This window comes from Vidua macroura, chromosome 2, assembly GCF_024509145.1.
Source record: "Vidua macroura isolate BioBank_ID:100142 chromosome 2, ASM2450914v1, whole genome shotgun sequence".
Taxonomy (NCBI): Eukaryota; Metazoa; Chordata; class Aves; order Passeriformes; family Viduidae; genus Vidua; species Vidua macroura.
The window spans coordinates 62,651,247-62,670,402 of record NC_071572.1 but is presented as its reverse complement, the minus strand read 5'-3'; the positions used below and the strand labels follow the sequence as shown (position 1 = coordinate 62,670,402).

Below are 19,156 nucleotides of genomic sequence, written 5' to 3'. Positions count from 1 at the left end.
ATCTACTTGAGAGTTCTGTGTCACCTATTAGCAAATATCCTAGTCATTACACCTTTTTTTCTAGTCCACAAAAAAGCTGACATCTAACATTTAATACAGTAGCTCAGAGGTGGGGAAACTGGTCATAAGTTTGGATAATTAATATTTGTTGTTAATATGACACCAGAATGCAGAACACCTGCCTCCATATGTAATTTGCTACCTGGGGTGGATGGATTGATTTTCTTTTTTTTTTTTTTTAGAACAATGCTAAAATAATACTAAATTTGTGACATGACCTACAGCAAAGTTAAGGATTGCACTGTTAGACCTGCTGTTCAATAGTGTCCCCTCCTACCCACCTGTGTGTAATGAAAAACTATTAGGCTTTGTAACTACATAACTTGATGTTGTTTTGCTTCCCAACAAACCTTTACTCCATGCACTCTCTAGACTGGATGGTGGCTATGAGGATGAAGTACTACTGCCCATCAGCAGGGAGCCTGGTCCCTGACCTGTAACATCAGCAGGGTCTGATTTCCTGATGTAAAGACCTCGCAGTACACGCCTGCCTGTGCTGATGGACTGCGGATCAAAGCGTGCCAACGTGTGACAGAGCTCAGCTTTGCTCTGCTCTATTATCGTTGGTGTAGGTGAGCTTATGAAGATAAAATACTCTGCAGTACAACTGCTGCTGCCAACAGGTGAGTTGTATATAAAAAGGCAACAGCTAACTGGATAGGTGGGAAAGGTAAGCCAGCAAGAACTCATAGTGTCCCACATTACAGAGTTCTTACACCAGCAGGAGGTTACAAGACACCTTGGGACCTTGCCAGGCTCAGGTCAGAAACCAAATTTCTTCCCCCCTTCCATGCTTAGTGCTTTTTCAGTCAGTTTTATTATAGGTTAATTTCCTTAACCCAAGCAGTATGCAGCTGAAATATATGGCATACTCTGGCACTGCTCTCAGGTAGACTCAAACACCATTTGTATTCACACCAAACTATAAATTGCTTGTGCCTATCAACAGGATGAGGGGGAAAATAGACATGCAAAAGACTACTTGACTGAGGCTTACCTGTTAAATGCTCCTAGAACAAGCCCAATGTGCTATTTTCTTATAAAACTTATGAAGAATTAAATGCATCCACACAATGAGTCATTATGGCTCATTAGAGGCTCAGCTTGCAAGGTCCAAAGTGTACAAACAGAGGCATATAAGACAAATCTGAATTAAGCACTGTACCCTGCCCTCTGCCTGAACCAACCCCTTACACATATCTGGTAAATGATTTATAAACCTAAAGATAACAAAGTATAAAACTGTATCACTCTCTTCACTTTACAAAGGAAACCCTTTCTGAATAATTTGCCATGTCTCTGAAAATGTTTCAAATTTTGGTGTCTGCTCTGCTGTTTACAGGTAAGTGCTTGGTATCCTATCTCATGTCATTCACTTCCTGCTTGTTAAATAGTCAGCTGGCAAAACCCCCTGTGTTACCACCACAACAACACCAATTAACTGGAAATCACTGCAACAGGGACATACAGGAGAGTGGGTGAGCACAAGATTGCATGGCAAATTCTGTGAAATATAGTTTGATTCTGCTCCTTGTGACTACTTTTGAGCCTTTTACTGCTCATGTATAAGGAGGAAGGATACATTTCTGACTCAAAGGCATTCTTACAGGATGTTAAAATGAACTGCTAAAATTGTAAAAAGAATTAAAAATCCTGAAGTTTTAAAATTGTAAAAAGAGCTTGATGCTGTTTCTATGAAATTTTCTTTAAATATTATTCTTATCTCAACATTTATTGTTTGTAGGAAACAATTTCACATGCATTTATAAGGACTCAAAGTAATCTATTTCACAAGTGATTTCTGGAATGCCTGACATGAATTTCTTAAGGAGACTGTTTTAAAGCACTCAGGCTGTCTGGATGCTGATCCTTCACACCACTTCGTAACCAGAGCATCTACAATCAAGACTCAACCTGTAAAACTTGGACCAGAGGGAAAATGGGTGGGGCAGGGCTACCACATGCTCTTCCCAAAGCAGCACATGCTGGTAGAGTGAATGATCAGTGATGAACATGCTGCAGGATTAATTTGTTTCTCACAAAATTAGAACAAACCAGGCAGGCAGTGACAGCTGACTTCCCAAGTGATTGCCTGCATCTTGACAAGATGGTCTCTCCACATGCATGTGTTAAAAGTATTTCTTAGATTTGAGTGCTCCAATACACATGCAGTAAATACATGATGTGAGTAGCTAAGGCAGAATGAGGGAGACAATGATTAATTGTGGATTATTGAAAAATGTTTTGTAAATTGGGATCACAGTCAGATATAATCTCTCTCATGGGTTGAATTCACTTCCATGCCCTATGAACCTGAATTTCTCTGCAGGGAAATAAGGAGATGGAAAGGGACTTTGTCTCTTCTGCAAGTTTGAGCTCAGCTATAAACCTTTTCCCCTTATTTGTCCTTTCTGATCTGCAGTTGAACTGGTACAATTCCTGGGTACATGCCTATCTTCTTGAACTTCACCTCCTTTCCACTGAAGGCCATTTATAGCACAAACAGTGTCACCTGAGGCCAAGTTGTGAGCACAGCAGCTTGCAGCCCCTCCTTTTGGAAGACTTTACTTTCATCTCCTTTATGTCTCTTGTCTTGTTTTCAAAACTCTTTTCAAGTTTCTATTCTTCAAAATACATTAAGAACTACTTATTACTGCTTTTTAATGAGCTGTTAAAAACTTCATTGATCACAATCAGTTCAGTTTTTCATTAATTGTAAATCCTTTCAGCAACAGTGAAGGTGGTGGTAAAATAAAATAGAAACTATAAGACTCTCATTAGAGCCTTATTTTTCTTCATGCCCACAATTCAGCTGCTACAAATCACTCCTCATAGGAAACCACAGTCACAGTGCTGGGAACAGGCTCTCTGGATCTTTTGCTTTAGCCTCTGGAGCGTGCAGCAGTAAGGGATGAGGTAGGAGTGCCATGCATTGGCACTGAGATAATTGCTGAAGTCTCTCAGGTGTCTGATGGGGGTGTTTTGCCACGTATGGATGCAGAAAGGAAATCTCAACAGGACCCACTGAGTGGACCAATTGACTGATGATTTTTCTAATACTTTGCTGCAGTGGAAGTAGCTCCGTCCCTAGGATTATCTAGGATTTTTGCCAAATTGCCTTGCTATTTACCCATGCCTGAAAACTGTCCTGACCCCTGACATCATCACACATATTGAATATGTTCAATAGCTAATTCTGCATTAAGTGTCTGTAACTTCTCTGCCTTTGCTGATGAGGGAATGAGGCTGATGCTGTAGCTCTAAGGATTGTTAATGACATCTCTTGAACCAGAGAGCTCTTTGTGTCCTGTGATGTAAAATTAAAAATTGTCAAAGAATAAAATCTATTTTACTTCAAGCTTGAAAAAGAAACAGATAAGGCCAAAATTTCAAAGACTGGGTGATATGGAAAGAGTTGAAGCACTTAATCAGTGACTTTAAATCTTGTTGTCAACAGGTAGTAGCAAATCTGACTGATCTAATTCTATGTTACCATTCAAATACTCCAGGATACAAAGCCTATGTACATACAAACATTTTAATAAATAATTTTAAAAAATCAATGCGCAGGTGTTAGACATTAATATAATTACACTTTTGAACTGAAAAAAAGGTGATATCTGGGCTAGAGGTGGCCCGCAGAATCCACAAGTCTGTCTTTGCTGCAATCCAGCTACTTTATGCAGTGTACTGAGAGATAACCACATCTTGGTTTCCATGGAATGCCACATAATCTAGAGAAATACTTGAGTGAGGAGAGAAGCAGCTGCTGCCACATTTTTTTTTCAGCATTTGCACTGTGGTATTCTGAGTCCTCAGACTCAGTCCTGTGGTCTGACTTTGTGAACTTAGATTAAGAAAGTCAGACAGCTGAAACATGGTGGGGAGGTGGTACATTCTGGCTCATTTCTAGTCTTAGGAAACACAACTGAACTGCAGACTTGATTTACTTTTTCAAAGTTCCTAACACGTCAGCACCTGCCACATCAGCAAGGTTGAAGTTTAGCTCTGTCCAAGTTAGCCTCTGTCCAAGTTATGTCCTGAAGAGCTGATAAAGACTGGCAGCCTTACCTCACGAGCTGAGATTTTGACCAGAGAGTCACCATAGCCAATAATAAGAAGAGTTATTAGACCTAAAGGAAAGGAGCCAGAGCAATTGTCAACTTTTGACATTTAAATTACATTGATATTAACTTAAGCAATATGTTTTCAAGTTGTCAAAAACTTGCAAGTCTTCAGAAACTAGAGAGAAACAGTAGTGTGCACAGATAGTGTTTGAAGTGCTACTAAATAATTGACAGTTTTTTTGTAAATATCACAACAAATCAGAGATAAAGCACTTTTCCCTGTGGTAGATGCACAATAGGGATAAATTTTGGTCCTAAGCCTAGAGATTGCTCCTTACCACTTATACAATAGTGCTGATCTAGATAAAAACAGACTTTGGGGTAGAGTGCAAGAAGAAGCATATCCTATACTAAGGCAAATTTGAAGATTTGCCTTCTTATCATTAAACTCTGCCATTAGAAGTGCAAATTGTGGCCTGCCTGCTCTCCCCAGACTACTAAGCACACAATGGCTCTTGCTACTTAACTTTTACAAAAGAAAATGTATATCAATTAAATAGGTCCCTTAGCAGGCAAATGTGTCGAAACTTAATCCCATGCTCACCTTTTTGATTGTGTGAACTGGATCACTGCACATTCAGCTGATAGAAAAAGATGTTTTCCTGGGAAGATTTTGTGGCTGCACCCAGCTGAGTATGTTGCTTTCTAGAAATCTATCCTTGTAAAGAGAAATACGCTTCCATTCAAGTCTAGGATGAAGATATTTTAAAGCACAGTAATTTAAGATGCATCCAGGATGATTTTCTATTTTGAGTGCAGTTTGCTTGACATACTGTGATATTTTTTATTATTACTTTGTCATTCTAGGATATTTTATATGCCTTTTCATAATCAGACTTCTGTCTTTGGTTTGGGTTTTTTTTTTTTTATATACTCAATGCTGGATTAAGTGCACATTTGCTTTTTTGACAAAGATGGCAAGGTTGTATCACCATCTCTCATCTCTTTAGTCTTAGATCACAGTAATCCAAAATTAGATGCTCAGAAGGCATGGTAGCTATAATGACTACTAACAGCTTTCCCTCTGGACAATGTCTTGAGGTGCACAGGATAGACAAAACTATCTGCTGAAGGCAATAATTATATAAGCTAAGCATCTTCTTGCTAAAACCAGCCAATTTTTTTCTATAATTTGCTTCTCATGTAAGAACACTGAGTGAATCTTCAGGAGATGATGAAAGGAAACATTCTAACTGGTAACAGCTGATACAACCTTGGCAATAGCTCACCGTCCACATGCATTCCTTCTGTTTTCCCCCTGGGACATTCATATCTAAAAGTGCTTTTCAAATTACATATTTATCTAAGAGGGGAAAACAGTATTGAATTAAAAAGAAACTCCAAAAACCCAAAAAACATACAACATGTCTGGTTGCTTTTAATGGTGAGTTAACTGTTTCAGTACAACTTGAAATTCTTCATCTTTTTGCAGCTCAACTTTACACACTATGAGCCATTTTATTAACATCATCTGCTCCTAACTCCCTCTAGTCTTACATGAGTTGCTCTGAAATTCCAATCTCCTGGTTTGTATACTAATCTTCTAGAAGATGTACTCCTTCAGGAATATTCTGTGTTTATAAAGCAAACCCTTCCACAATATTTTGCTAAGCTGTTCAAAAGGAGGGAGAAAATTACACCCAGTCCAAGAAACTTAACTTGGGGCAAGACATAGTTCATTTGATGAAAACTCTACACTGTATTCAGAGGGGTTACTCAGATGGAGACACCTGGTCTGATGACCCCAGGTCTACATTAGAGCTAAGTGAAGACCTTGCTTTCTCTGAGCTCTGCCAGAGCACAAGCAAATGTGCAGCTACAGTGAAAGACCAACAGGACTAATTCTGGTTATGCTGGAAATGATCTCACTGGAGTTTTTCCAGAGGTGAATGAAGTTTGCCATGTTCAGAGATTTATCGTGATCTTTACAGCAAGACAAAGAGAGAATGAGATAAGCCTGAAGGATTAGGTGATATATAGAGGCACTTACCTGATTTTCTCTTGGTACTTCTGCATTTTTGGAATGCCCCAGCAGCTGGGGACTAGTTCTGCAGAGACAGCTCCCAGGAAATGGAATAGCAGCTAGAAAAGAAAAAGAACTGGGTGTCAGCATTGACAAGAAAAGCCAAGAGCAGAGCTGGCATACCTGCCTCTCCTCAGAGCAGGCAAGTGCACTTCAATCAAAGTGAATACTTAGCATAGTTAGAGGTGGCATTGCTCATTGGCTACAGATGCAACCAGAGAAGGCTTTATATTAAAAATTGACATGTAATACCCTGAAGATGCAGCTCTCTGCACCACAGTAGCCAAGATAACACCTCACTGTCCCACCAGTGGAATGACAAGCTCATTTTTAAAGATGCTGGCAGCAAGAAAAGAAAACACAAGAAGCAGGGCTGCTTAATGATCTTCTCTTTTTTTTTTTTTTTTTTTTGCAGCTTATTTCAAATTTGGAGGGCCAGAGCACATATTGGTAACAAAATGTAATGTTTAATGGCCCCTACTAACTATATGTACATTTAAAGAAAACGGAAGCCTTTTTAAATTAAAGAGTCAATTTCTGATCCCAGTTCAGTTATTTCTGTCCAGAAATGTAATCATGAGCTTACAAAATATGTAATTAAAAAAAAAATCCCCAAATTCAGGAAAGAGAAATTTACAGCTCATAGATTTTTCTATTGGAAAATAGTAAATTGCCAGAGAAATGTTGAAATTTGTCACAAACTTAGTTTTCTCTTGTGCAGCTCTAGAATACAAATATAGCAGCTTAATAGACATATGCATGAAATATATTTTCTTCTTTGCCAGCCTTCCACCAAATGTCTGAACTTACTTTCTTTCATGGAGTTGGTAACATTTTTGAAGATATTATTCCTTGAAAACTCCCCACCCTAAAACTTCTACCTATGATTTTAGTAACGTGGAATATGAAGAACTGAAGTAGCAAGGAACTACTGGGACTGTAGTTGCTCGCTAAGTAGGTTTTCGAAAGTACTATTTGATGTCTATATTAAGACCAAAGATTACAACCACCCTCACTATTTTTTTGTTCATTACTGTATAACCAAATATTTTCTCATTTTCTTTTTACGCATTTTTAGCACTGAAAAGAAACAAAGTGAAAGGGAGCAACAAACACTCTCACTCACATATCTTCTACCTGTATGAATTCAGCAAACATTTTCTTCTATTTAAAAAATTAAAAAGCAACAATATTGTGAATGATCAGGAAATATTTGATGATCAGGAAATATTTGATGATCAGGAATATGATCAGCAATAATTACAAATGAATTACAGCTTGATTCAGCTGAACATTGTGTATGAAAGCAAACATTTGATACTCCCAGTTAAATTTTCCCCCTAGAAATTCAGGAATCAGGGCATTGGAGAGCTGTGAGTGAGGTGATAGCTTGCCCTGCTGAGCTCCTACTCTCTGACATATTAGAAAAGGGTTCAGGTTCTTGGCCCATCTGTTCCAAGTATGTGCAGGTCACCCTCAGGTATCCATTTAAACCCACTTGACTAAATTGGAGCACAGCTGTTTACAGACACTGGCCTCAGCTCGGCTGATGGATCTGAGCTCCATCTTAATCAGTGGTTCATTAAAAATTGTGTGATTTGGAGTGACATGCTATTTTGGACTCTTTTAGCCCCAAATTGATTTATGTCTCAAAATTAATTTATGTCTCAAACACTCGCGACTAAAAAGAAAAAGTTTTTTCTGTACCAGGGCCTTTCATATGAAGCAAAAGAGGAATTCTGCCCTTTTTCTTGTGAAGAATATTTTTTTCAAGATATGTAAGGACTCCTGCATCTATGGTGACCTCAGAAGCTATCTGAAGCAATGCAATAACAAGATTAGAAGTGCAATATCTTCTGTTCAGAAAGTAATTTCCAAGCATGCAATTTCTATGTTGATACTAATCACATATAAGCCAGGAGATTCAGAAACCATAGATAAATTCATAGGTAGGGTTTGTGTTATTTTAAAAAACTTTAGGCTCTCGGCACACCTGAGACTGGTGCAATTACAGCCTAAGAGGATTTTTGTAACAAAATTTTGCACTGAAAATAAATTAGTACCTTATTTAGGTTGTAACTTTATTTACTTCAGATTAAACAGCAAAATAATGATTTAGAGCATTTGTTTTATTAACTTCAAGTATAAAAAGAAAGTTCCTTTCTGTGAATCTAAGGTAGGACCACCTTTGATTTTTATTAAATAAACTACAGATTCAAAACCATGTTCTGTGGATATAAGCATATTATTGAAGTGCACATTCTAACATATTTTTCTGATATAACAAATATTTATCAGCTTCTGTTTCGAGTGCTCTTGGAGCACCCTTTCTGGCAGAAGAATCAGCAAATCAATTCATGCGGCTCAAACGACACATACCATATTCTCTGAGCTACTGGGACTCAAGCAGCCGCCAGAACACGTGGGCATACACCGTGGCTGAACAGGTATCTTCTTCCTTCCTCGTGCAGCACCTTTTGAGAAAAAGAAAGCACGGGTCTGGAATTAATGTGTAACATAAATCCTTTGGGTCAAGGGAGGAAATTTTTCTGATTTATCAACATGGGTAAGGCTGCTCAGTAGTCACAAAGAGTATTTAGTCAGCATCAAAGCTCAGAATATTCCTTTATGTCTTGATCTACTTCAGATTAGTGAATCATGGGCAACTTTGAGGGAAACAGCACAATACTACATGGACTTGGACCATTTTTCCTTCGATCCTTCAACAGCTGTGTTCGATGGGGTTTCTCAATCGAGCATTTCATAGACTCGGAGCCTGTGTGTACCTAAGTAAGTAAAACTGACCCCTACAAAACTGCTGACATGGGTTTATAGTATCATAACCTGGCACAGTGAAAAACCCAATTCCATCTTGAAAAATTAAAGAAGATTTGTTTCTACTGTCCAAGTTTAACAGTTATTTAAATGTGCTCATTTTTTTTGTGGCAGATTCTTTTTTAAGTATGTTTTGGAAAAACTCATTAAGAGCTTAAAGAATATATATCCTTTTCAAAGTCCACAGAAGCTAAACTGCTTCCTATAGAGTTGATTTAAAACACAGACAGAAAGCAACTCCTGAGGAGAAAAAAAAAAAGTTAAAACCCCCATCTCTTTCAGCAACAAAACTGTATTCAGTGTGGAATAAAACCTCAGCAGAACAAACAGAGAATGAGACACAGCAGTTGGTAAAAGCAGTATTTATAGATTGGCACAGGGGTATGTGAAATGAAGTGTTGCAAACTGTCTCATAAAAATTGTTAAGGATTGTGCTAAAATTGTACACATTTTTGGACAAATATTTTTCAAATTTAGGGAACAATTACTAAATTATTCAGTTGGATAAGCACAGTACACACATTATTCCTGTGGAACACTTTTCCTGTGAAGATACTGCAGTCCTTAAAAATGGACAGGAGCAGGTAGAACTAAACTCTACAGTTTCAGTGCTTAAAATAGTTACTAAGACAGCAATCTGTCAGTCTGACTGAAACCACTAATTGGAAAATGGGTAAACTTCTAAAGTACTTTGATTTGAATATGCTTTGAATTTTATTGACTTAAAAGTACCTTTCTTTTTGAAAATGAGTTTTCATTTTGAAATGCAGCTTTTGGAATGATCTTTTATTTTTTATAAGATATGAATTTGACTTGGAGACTCTCAGAGTGAGCTTTCCAGGACTGTTCCACCTGAAAGGTGACACCAGTTTCACTTATCTGAGCAGAAGCAAAGTAGGAGAGAATAGCTAAAAGCTATAATTTACCTTCCTTCCTGCTGAGGCTTCAGCTGGTGCCCTTGGGCAGCTGGAAGGAAGCACCAGGTTATTTATTCACAGTTTCTAGTACTGATATGGGCGGATAGCAGCAGTTACTTCTGCCTTATGACAAGTTTACCTGAAATTCACAAATTTACACTTTACCTAGTTTTCTGAAACAAACCCACTGTCTTCCCCATCAGAAAAATTCCTCACAGAGAAAAGCCCTTTGTCTAATTACTGGTTGTGCATCCATGTGCCTGATGGCTGTGATTGTAGCAGCTGCCAGGCAGACTCCAGGATGAGTTATGCCTCCAGAAAGATAATCCTAATGATTATCATATGGCAGGATTAAAGCCACTTACATAAACACATTTGCAGGTACTCCCACTGAAATATGGTTATGATTTCAATGCAAGGCTAGTTAACTCACAGACTGAAATAAACTCCCAATGCTAATGTGAGAGGAATTGATATCCAGTGTTTTTGAGAAGCCATATAGTAGTAAAGAAGCATCAAGCTAGAAGTTACAAAGACCATTATGTAAAAGTAGAACAATTCTTTTCAACCTTATTTTTCTTGATCAGTGATCATTCTGAAATGGAAAGCCTATACAGCCTATGCAGTAATCTGGTTCTGGGGCTGTACTTCCAGGAGAAAACATTTGCAAAAGCTGGCAAATCTGAAGACTACAGCTATTGACAGGAGCTTTAAATTAATTCTGTGATTTTTTTCCTAAAAGCAATTTATTCCATCTTTTCTAGTGACAACATCAGATCCTACATGGAGCTACTACAGCAGTCTGGGGCTCACCTCCAACAACAAGCTATTAAATCCTACACATCTTGTATCTGGCTGTGCTAAGATATGGCCAGATGTATTTGCCATTATGTATTTGATAAGATGACTTTATTTCATCCCCCACTTGGGTCTAAACCCAAAATTAACACACTATTTCTCTGCATAAATACTGCATATTTTATATTTGTAAGTAGAACTGAGATGTAGGTCATGGTAAATTGAATAAGAAGTTGAAGAAAACCAACAATGAACTTTTAGCAGGCTGGGTTTAAAAATGCCTAGTGTTTTCAGGTAAAATATTCTTTTGACTAAACAATTGTTTGAAGACATACATTCCTCCTTCTGTGACTGGAAACCACATTGTTATTTCTCAGGATTTTCCTTAAACATTAAACATTTTTGAGAGGCGAATAAGAAATGAAAATCAGTCACTTTGGATGGGTGAGAGAAGTACAGCACATTTGCTTCAGGTATACCTCTGTAGTTCAAGTGCATGTACATTTTTTCAAGTACTAGTAGTAGGTGTTACAGTACATCCATTCATGTCAGTGCTTCTCTTTCCTCATTTAATCTTCTGTACCTGGTCTTGAATGCCAAAACCAAGTGAACTCACAGCTACTACTGTGAGTTGTTTTTTCTTACTCCACAGAAATAGGAAATGGTAGAAACTTTCACGGCTCCTTTTCCTTTCTTTTATAAAGAAAATAGTGCTGACAAATGTACTTTATGTTCTTGAGCTTGGAAGTTTCCTGGTCCCTATTAATTAATGTACCTTATTTCAGAACATCTTTGAAGAGAGGATGAGGCTTCCATATTACTTTTATATGTTATTAATATAATGCTAACAATTAAAAGCTTTTTCAAACTTGGTCAAAATTTCTGCATGAATAAAGATGACCTGTTGAGGAAAACAAAATGTATTGCAACCTAATGGCAGGGTAGGTGAAGGAAGGAAATTTTTGCTTGCTTTTTATCCCCAAAGAGCAGTTTCTGCATGTTGTGCTTTCAGAATTCTTTGTGAATATGGACTGTACACTAACTGGAACAAATTTGAAGATAATGTTGGATCTTCTAGAAAGAAATCCACATTCTGGCTTTTTGGCAATCTCTACCATGCTTCTAGGTATGAAACAATCCTTAGGTCATTATTCATTTCCTTGCATAGGACAATGGGCCTGAAATTGCCATTATTCATTAGCTGAAGCTGAAAATTTGTTAAACACTTGAAAGAGATAAATGAGGTGCAAGTTCAGTATTTGCCATGTAGGATTTCACATCTTTAGTCACACTACTTAATTATGAACAGTTCATTCAAAGATAAGGGTGACAAATGATGTATAGACTAAAGACCTCACTGGTTAAATACAGTCCCTGCTGCCTGCTTTCTCTGCACTGGTCAGCCTTGGATAAGCTAGGGCTACAGACCCTAAAAATTCCAGTATTTCCAGTATTTTCCTCAATAGCAGCACAGACATGGCAGAGTTACTGAAACTCTTCAATTTATAGCAAAATGCAGGACTGTAAGGATAAGCATCACCTTTTATTTCAAGTGGATATGCATTAAAACTCCAAGGATGCACCTGCCCCAGCTGAGCATCTTGCTGGTCCCAGAGAAGTTGCAACTCTGCAGGCATTGATGCCCACAGCACTTGTTCCTGAAGTACTGATCTCTTCTGCCCATCTCTCTAATTGATGTAGTTTCTGTCAAGGCAGGGGTTTGTGACTATCTGTGCATTACCTGCAGTTTTCATGCCTGCATGTCAAGTTAAACAAAAATGCGGGTAGTTCAGAAGTTGGTTTGCAGATAGACAGTAGATATCCCTGGAGTGGGGATGACAAAGGCCATCAGTGAGGTGGAAGGCAAAGTGAAGTGCTATCAGCTACCATCTGCTATCAACTAGTGAGGTAGCTGCCCAACTGTTATGAGATATTTTAGGGTTGTCAGAGCCATAAAATTAGGATAACCACTGTCCTGCCACGAGGACTGTCTAGCATAAGGCTGGCTTTCAACCAAAACATCAGACAATGCCAGGGGATGCAATTTGACAGATCTATTGTACTTAGACATGACTAATTCCGTTAAAGGAGTTGTTCTGAAAGCCAGACACTCAATCTGCAAATCCATAGCTTCAAGATAATGTCAATAATTCAGATAATTAGTCTTGCTGAATTAAACGGGAAGAATTGTGCATGCATGAGTAGTGGTGGAGGATGAGGTACTTATTTTGTGTTATCAAATACATGCCACTCATGACAGTGAGCAAATGGCTTTCACAGTATTTGAATATTAAGCACCTTCATCTGCATTTATTAATAACTGGGGAAAATATTTACCCTGTGAATTTGCTCCCCCAGTTTACCTTCACATATTGTTTCAGCACTTTAATGCAAGTAAAGCTGGACCCTTTTTTGCTGACTTCTCCAACACATCTTTATGTTTCCACCTACAAGTTTTATCTCCTTGCTTTTTCTACACAACACAGATACACATGCAATACCTTAGCAATGACAAAACCAAAGAATAATGTTAAACTAAAGAGAATTTCAAATATATCTGTGCTGGTCATGGGAGTGGAATTACAGGTGTCAGGGCATTTTGCTTCAATGGAGAGCAGTATTTATTACTATTTTCTGAGTACTGCAAGTTTTTTGAGGGAAAAAAACCCCTAAGACACACAAATACCAGAGCTCCCCGAGGCTAGAGAGAACAGAGTTCCTCTGAGAGAGGGGGAACAGGCAGAGAGGAAGAGGAGTCACAGGAAGCTAGAGTCAGGTTTGTCTCTGTGTAGATGTTAACTGGATGGATGGAGAACATCCACCAAGCAGCCTGATTTTCCAACTCTTTCTGACTCATGTGAGCATGGTGACTAAAATCAACAGAAATCAGAATTTCCAGGTATGTCATGGTTGATATCTATCTCCAGCAGTAGCTTTTTGCCAGGCAAGGTCCTTATAAGGTATCCCTCCCATGGGAGTGGCAAGTCCTGCTACAAATCCTTCCTCTGAGCACTTGCCTATTTCCCCAGCTTCTTGTATCCCTAATTATCCCAGTCTAAGAAGAATCAAACTGCCTTTGCAATCTCTCCTGCTCTGACAAGTTGAATTGAAAACAGCCCACAAGTTATGAAATGACTGTGGCTAGACATAAGGGAAAATCACATACCTATGGAGACAGCATGGTTGTAGGAGCCTTGCTTTGTTAGGGAAACAGAGAAGGGAATCACTGTAGTCAGACATGACGGGAGAAGTAAGAAAATCTGTCATTTCAATAATAATTGAAGAAAAAGATTAATACTCCATGGTTTTCTTTTAATGAGAAAAGCAAGTCATTCTGAACACAGCGAATAAAGAAAGCTGTAGAATCCAAGTAACCTATACATAACCTACTTTACAAATGTTGAGTATGGGATAAGTACAGTTTTCTATAAACTCAGCAGGTGAGTATACAGAGGTAATGAGAAAGAACCACTTATTTTATGACCTGCAATGGTTTCTTCAAACAGAACAGTGGCAACTGGTATTCAATGAAAGTTTTACACACTACTTCATCACTGCTGTAGTTCATGTGGTTGAAGCTGGTCCCAGAAAATGTTAATGCATAAACCTTTTGAACTTGCATCACACTAATGTTATGCCTTGCTTTACATTTGCTCTTCTGTTGTCTTAATTTAAACCAGAACAGCTGAGACAAAATGCTCATCTAATCTACACCTGCTGCTGGCTGCCAGCAAGAGCAAGCTGCATTAAAAGCAATTTAAGTTGGCTGATTAAGTATATAAACCACCCACCTGAGGCAGGTGCATTGCCATAACCATGTAGAGTGTGAAATAAATTGTTAGTATTTTGCACCATCCATGGGAAAACATGAGCTCAGTAGTTAAAATGTAAACATAGAAAGTTATCCAAAACCCAAAAACTTCAGCCAGGAAAGAAGCAGTCTTTGTATGTGACTATTATGTTAAGTAAACAAACATCAATAATTACTATTCTGCCTCAAAGGCTGTTGAAGAGATATGAATTTCAAACAATATTATATCAAACCTGCAGAGCCTACTTTCTACCAGCTGCTAAAAATTCCTTCTATGAGAGATGAGTAATTCCTTCTATGAGAGATGAGTGGTATCAAGCTGGATATCTGTAAAGGTGATCAAGATAAAGCAACACAGCAAACATCTGTTCCCTTTGAGCCCAAGCCCAAGCCACATCCCACTGCAGCAATAGGCAGGCTGGGAGTTGCAGCTGACTGCCTTAGAGAGATAGAACAAGTAGTCACTGAGACTCGTAATGCAAATTTAACCACCACCTCCCAAGGGGAGCAAGCTTTCCCTGTGCCAATGTCAATCCAGATAGGGATAGGGAGGGAAGAAGGGACAGACAGATGAATTTCAGCCCTCTGGGGTCAACTGCTAAAAGCTTCTTTCTCTATGAGGTGTTACAGGATAGTCAGCTTGGAGTGACACTTCCTATTCAGCTCCTTATTCCTGGTTATAGTAGCCACTGCTAAGGTGATTTCATGCCAGTCACTGCCTCCGTGGCAGAACCAAATAAGTAAGTGCAATCCTATCTGAATTCAACTATGTCCTGCTTGTGATTGAAAGCTGCTGTGCAGCGGTGAGCTCGCTCAAGGAAGGCTTAAAAAACATCCTTACAACTGCTGTCAATACTATTATCATAAATCCAAGGCTGGACTGTGCAAGGTGCAATGAGGAAGCAGCTATTGTGACTACTTAAAAATGAAGGTAGGACCATCTAAGGGCAAGAAAACAACCACAGAAAGAAAGTGACTAAAAAGAAAACCATGAATGGTGGTGGTGGCTGCTTAGCACTGAAAAACAACTGATTTTGTAGTTATTTAGAAGAACTGCTTAAAAGATCTTATTTGTAACTTCAAACTGCTTCAAACAGTTTTAGTTGAACACAGCACTGAGAACTATAAAGTGCTGCTTCCTCTTGGGGTTGAAATATTTATGGTGCTACCCTTGCTGTGAAGTTCAGGCAGGAGGTTTACTGATGAAAGATCTACCACAAGCTTCCTGATGGCCTGGGACCTATACATCCCCACATTAAACTGTGGGCAGGATGCAGTCTGAATTTTCCTGTGGTACCTCATAAAGCAACTCCATTATAGTAAAGTTACATGTGCTGACTTTTGGTTTTTAATTTAGAGGACTTGCAGTAATGAGGAAGAGCTTATTTAAAACATTTAAATAGTGAACTTAAGAGGAACAAAAGAAAAAAAAAAAACCAAAACCCATGCTTTTACTCATAAATAGTTTGAAACAATTACCTTTTGCTAAGTGTACAAACAATTCAATACTATACTTTGTGGATAACAGAAATAATTTTTCTACAAAAAAGAAAATAACCTTCCTTTTCATTATTTAGGATTACACAGTTTCCTACTCCTTTCTCATCCTCTCTGCCCCAAGCTAAAGTTTATTTTCATTCTCTTAATAATTGCCAGAGGATTACATATAGCCCAAGTACAACTACAGGTATTGTTTATAGCAACCAAAGATTACTCTGTGCCTCACTAAAATGTCCAGGCTACCTTGATCTGTCAAGTCAACTGTATCAGGAATAGCATGTGCAGCAGCAATTACAAAATTAGAGAATTACAAAAAAGTCTCTTCTCTTGAAATTATAGATTTTGTAATTCAGTCATGCTAGTTTGAAACCAGAAAAGGAAGCTGAAGGATTTTGAGAGAATTGCTCATCAGATGGATCCCTCTTTCCCACAGTGAAAGCTTTGAAATTACGTTATTAGTGGGAGCAGTGACAACTGAGGACAGGATCTTATTTGACAGAATCTTCCTTTTCAGTTCTTAACTAACATGTAAAATCGAATGCAGGAAATGGAGGGGCAGTTACCAATGCATGTTGAAAATTTATTCACACCCTCCTAAAATCAGCTTCTGAAAGAGCTACTAATGAGTTAGTAGAGATTAACATGGAAGAAGACTGCATCACCTGCATTGTAGCCAGCTGATTAGAAGAAATGAGTCTCAGGAGAACCAGGAACAGATAACTGTATTTGTCTCAGAAGCCCACTAAACAGCCTGGGCAAGCCAAGTTTTCTCTGAATCTTTTTCATATTGAACTAATCTGTCCTGAAATCTGCTAGCTTGAGACTGCTATTAATATTAGTCCAGAATGGGAACTCAGAGAAATGTTTTGAAATTGTCAGTTCTGGGTCTGAGCAAGGATTGAAAGTAGCTCATCTGTGTCAATAAATTGCTGGCAAAGACTGGATATGTCCTTTGCATTTGACCTGGTACAAGTGATATGTCTTCTTGTACAAGTCCTGCAGCATCAGGAATCAATCAATTTAGAGTTGATCTTACCATCCCCTAAAATTGGAAATCCTGAAACGTATGTTTCAGGATCACAGAAAATGGCTCACAGCACTGAAAAGGACAGAAGTTAATTCATTACCTTTCTAGTACAAGATCACTCAGTGTGCAACAGCCCTACCAATCATTATGTCCAATGCAAATAATGGATTGTGTTTCTGTCTCATTATCTTGTGACAGGATTGTTATTAACTTGTGACTAAACAAGAGTTTTGTAGAAAGTCTCCTCAAGGACAGGCTATATACATACATATATATATACACACACACACACACACACACACACACACACACACATATATATGCCTGATTCATTTTCTTCTTTTCCCCACTGCCTAGATTGCATAGCAAGCTAGATGGAATGGACCAATAAGAGATTGCTGAACTGTGGACTTCAATCTCCAAGCTTGCATTAATACAAGTCAATATATACCACAGATATTTTTCAAACCCAGAAAAGTTGGCTCTTAAGATGGCATAACAGTTCACAGTAAGAACATGGATTTCCAAAAAAGGTTGGAAAGTGCCATTGAATTACAACGTGATAATGAAGCCTGAGGCTTTTCCAGCATGCATGGATGTCCTGCTAATTTGGTATGGCAGTGCCAGACTGTGCCTCCAGAAATAATTAATGATAGCAGTTGTACAGGTACTTCATCAGCAGAAGCATTGGAGGATGATGAATCCATGCAAAGATTGCAGAGGTAGAATAGAACAATTGCTACTATAGACAGATACAATAATAAACTAGCAATGTCTCCTTTGAGAGTGAAGTTCAGTTTTTCAGTTTCATCTCTTACCTGGGCTCAATGTCACTGAAGAACGTTTGAGTAATTTCAAGAAAATAAGAGTTGTGATTTTTTTCAGTTGGGTTTATGTATTTATTTTAATTTTACACATTTTATACATTTTTTAATATTACATTTTTTAGAAATTACAAAATCTTATTTTATCTTGAATAACAAGCTGCAATTTTTACAGCAGATCCTGTTGTCTTTTCTTTGCTTTTAGGAGGAATGAGCACAGGTCCTACTGGGCACTCACCTTATTGACCAGCAATTAATAATAAAGAATTAAAACAAAATCTTCAGCCCACAAATATTCATGCATGGATATACATGTCACTTGAACTCCAGCTGAAAATTGAAGGAAGAGAGGCTACTTGTATTTTTATTTACTTGTGCATAGATAGCCATCTGAACTACCTGAATTCCCTTCCATGTTCTAGTAGAGATGATTTTTAGCACTAACCTTCAGCCTTGTGGCCTTGGCACACTTACAGAGGACATACTTTCTTTAAGCACATTCAAAGGAGATCTGGTCAGTCAAAAGGATAAGAAATTAATTTAAATCTGCAAAATGGCTTATTGAAACTATAGCTACTACCAGTCATTCTATAGGTTACAGCTTCTGGACAGAGTTTCATTTTATCCCATAAAGCTCCAGATTGTTTGAATTAAATTCACTGACTTTTTCTTCCTCTGCATATTACTATCATAATGATGAAAGAAAGAGATTCTTCCAAAAAGAGCCTCAAATTTTTAGAACTACATGGGATGACTCAAGAATTTCTTCTTGCAAGATGACATGCAAGATGATCAGTCCTGGAAGTCATTCAACACATCATCGAATAAAGCTCAGGTGTCAATATGAACACCTTCTGTAAAGCCCAAAACACCTCTCAAATCAGCCAATAATCAGCCTAAATCGGTTGATTACCATCATGCCTAGTGAGTTAGTAATGAACTGCATGTACTTTTCTGATTTAGCAGTTCGGATAAGTGTTTTAGTCAATTTTTGAGCTGGTATCCACTAGAAAATTTGGCAGATAAATACCTTTCACATTAAGAAGTTAATGTTGATATGTCTGGGAGAAGAACAGAGGAAAATGAGGGTGTAACTCCTTGGTAAGTGTAGAAACAGTTAAATAACATAGTTAAACCCCAAATATGGATCATAATTTGCAACAAAAATATTCCCTGAGCTTCTCCTCCAAAAAGGAGAGCAAATCTTTATTTAGTGGAAACACATCATCCTGAA

General features: G+C 38.0%; 1 protein-coding gene across 4 annotated transcripts; it reads left to right on the top strand.

Moving 5' to 3' along the window:
* The first annotated feature begins 1,329 nt into the window (after positions 1–1,329).
* C2H3orf85 (chromosome 2 C3orf85 homolog) lies at positions 1,330–18,174 on the top strand. 4 transcript variants are annotated; one of them, XM_053970766.1, is made up of 4 exons: positions 1,330–1,402; positions 8,509–8,657; positions 8,940–9,000; positions 18,128–18,174. In XM_053970766.1, exons 1-4 carry the CDS (start codon positions 1,354–1,356, stop codon positions 18,166–18,168), a joined length of 300 nt encoding a protein of 99 aa, XP_053826741.1. In that variant the 5' UTR covers positions 1,330–1,353; the 3' UTR covers positions 18,169–18,174. The 4 variants fall into 4 exon arrangements, with proteins under 4 accessions (XP_053826741.1, XP_053826740.1, XP_053826738.1 ...); XM_053970765.1 differs by having other exon boundaries at positions 8,858–9,000; XM_053970763.1 differs by lacking the exon at positions 18,128–18,174 and adding an exon at positions 10,727–11,450.
* The last annotated feature ends 982 nt before the right edge of the window (positions 18,175–19,156 follow it).

Coding starts and splice junctions, on each gene's coding strand:
- C2H3orf85 (XM_053970763.1), top strand. CDS start 1,354: ATGTCTCTGAAAATGTTTCAAATTTTGGTGTCTGCTCTGCTGTTTACA. Junction 8,658..8,939: donor CATACACCGTGGCTGAACAG/GTATCTTCTTCC, acceptor ATCCTTCAACAG/CTGTGTTCGATGGGGTTTCT. Junction 9,001..10,726: donor CGGAGCCTGTGTGTACCTAA/GTAAGTAAAACT, acceptor CATCTTTTCTAG/TGACAACATCAGATCCTACA.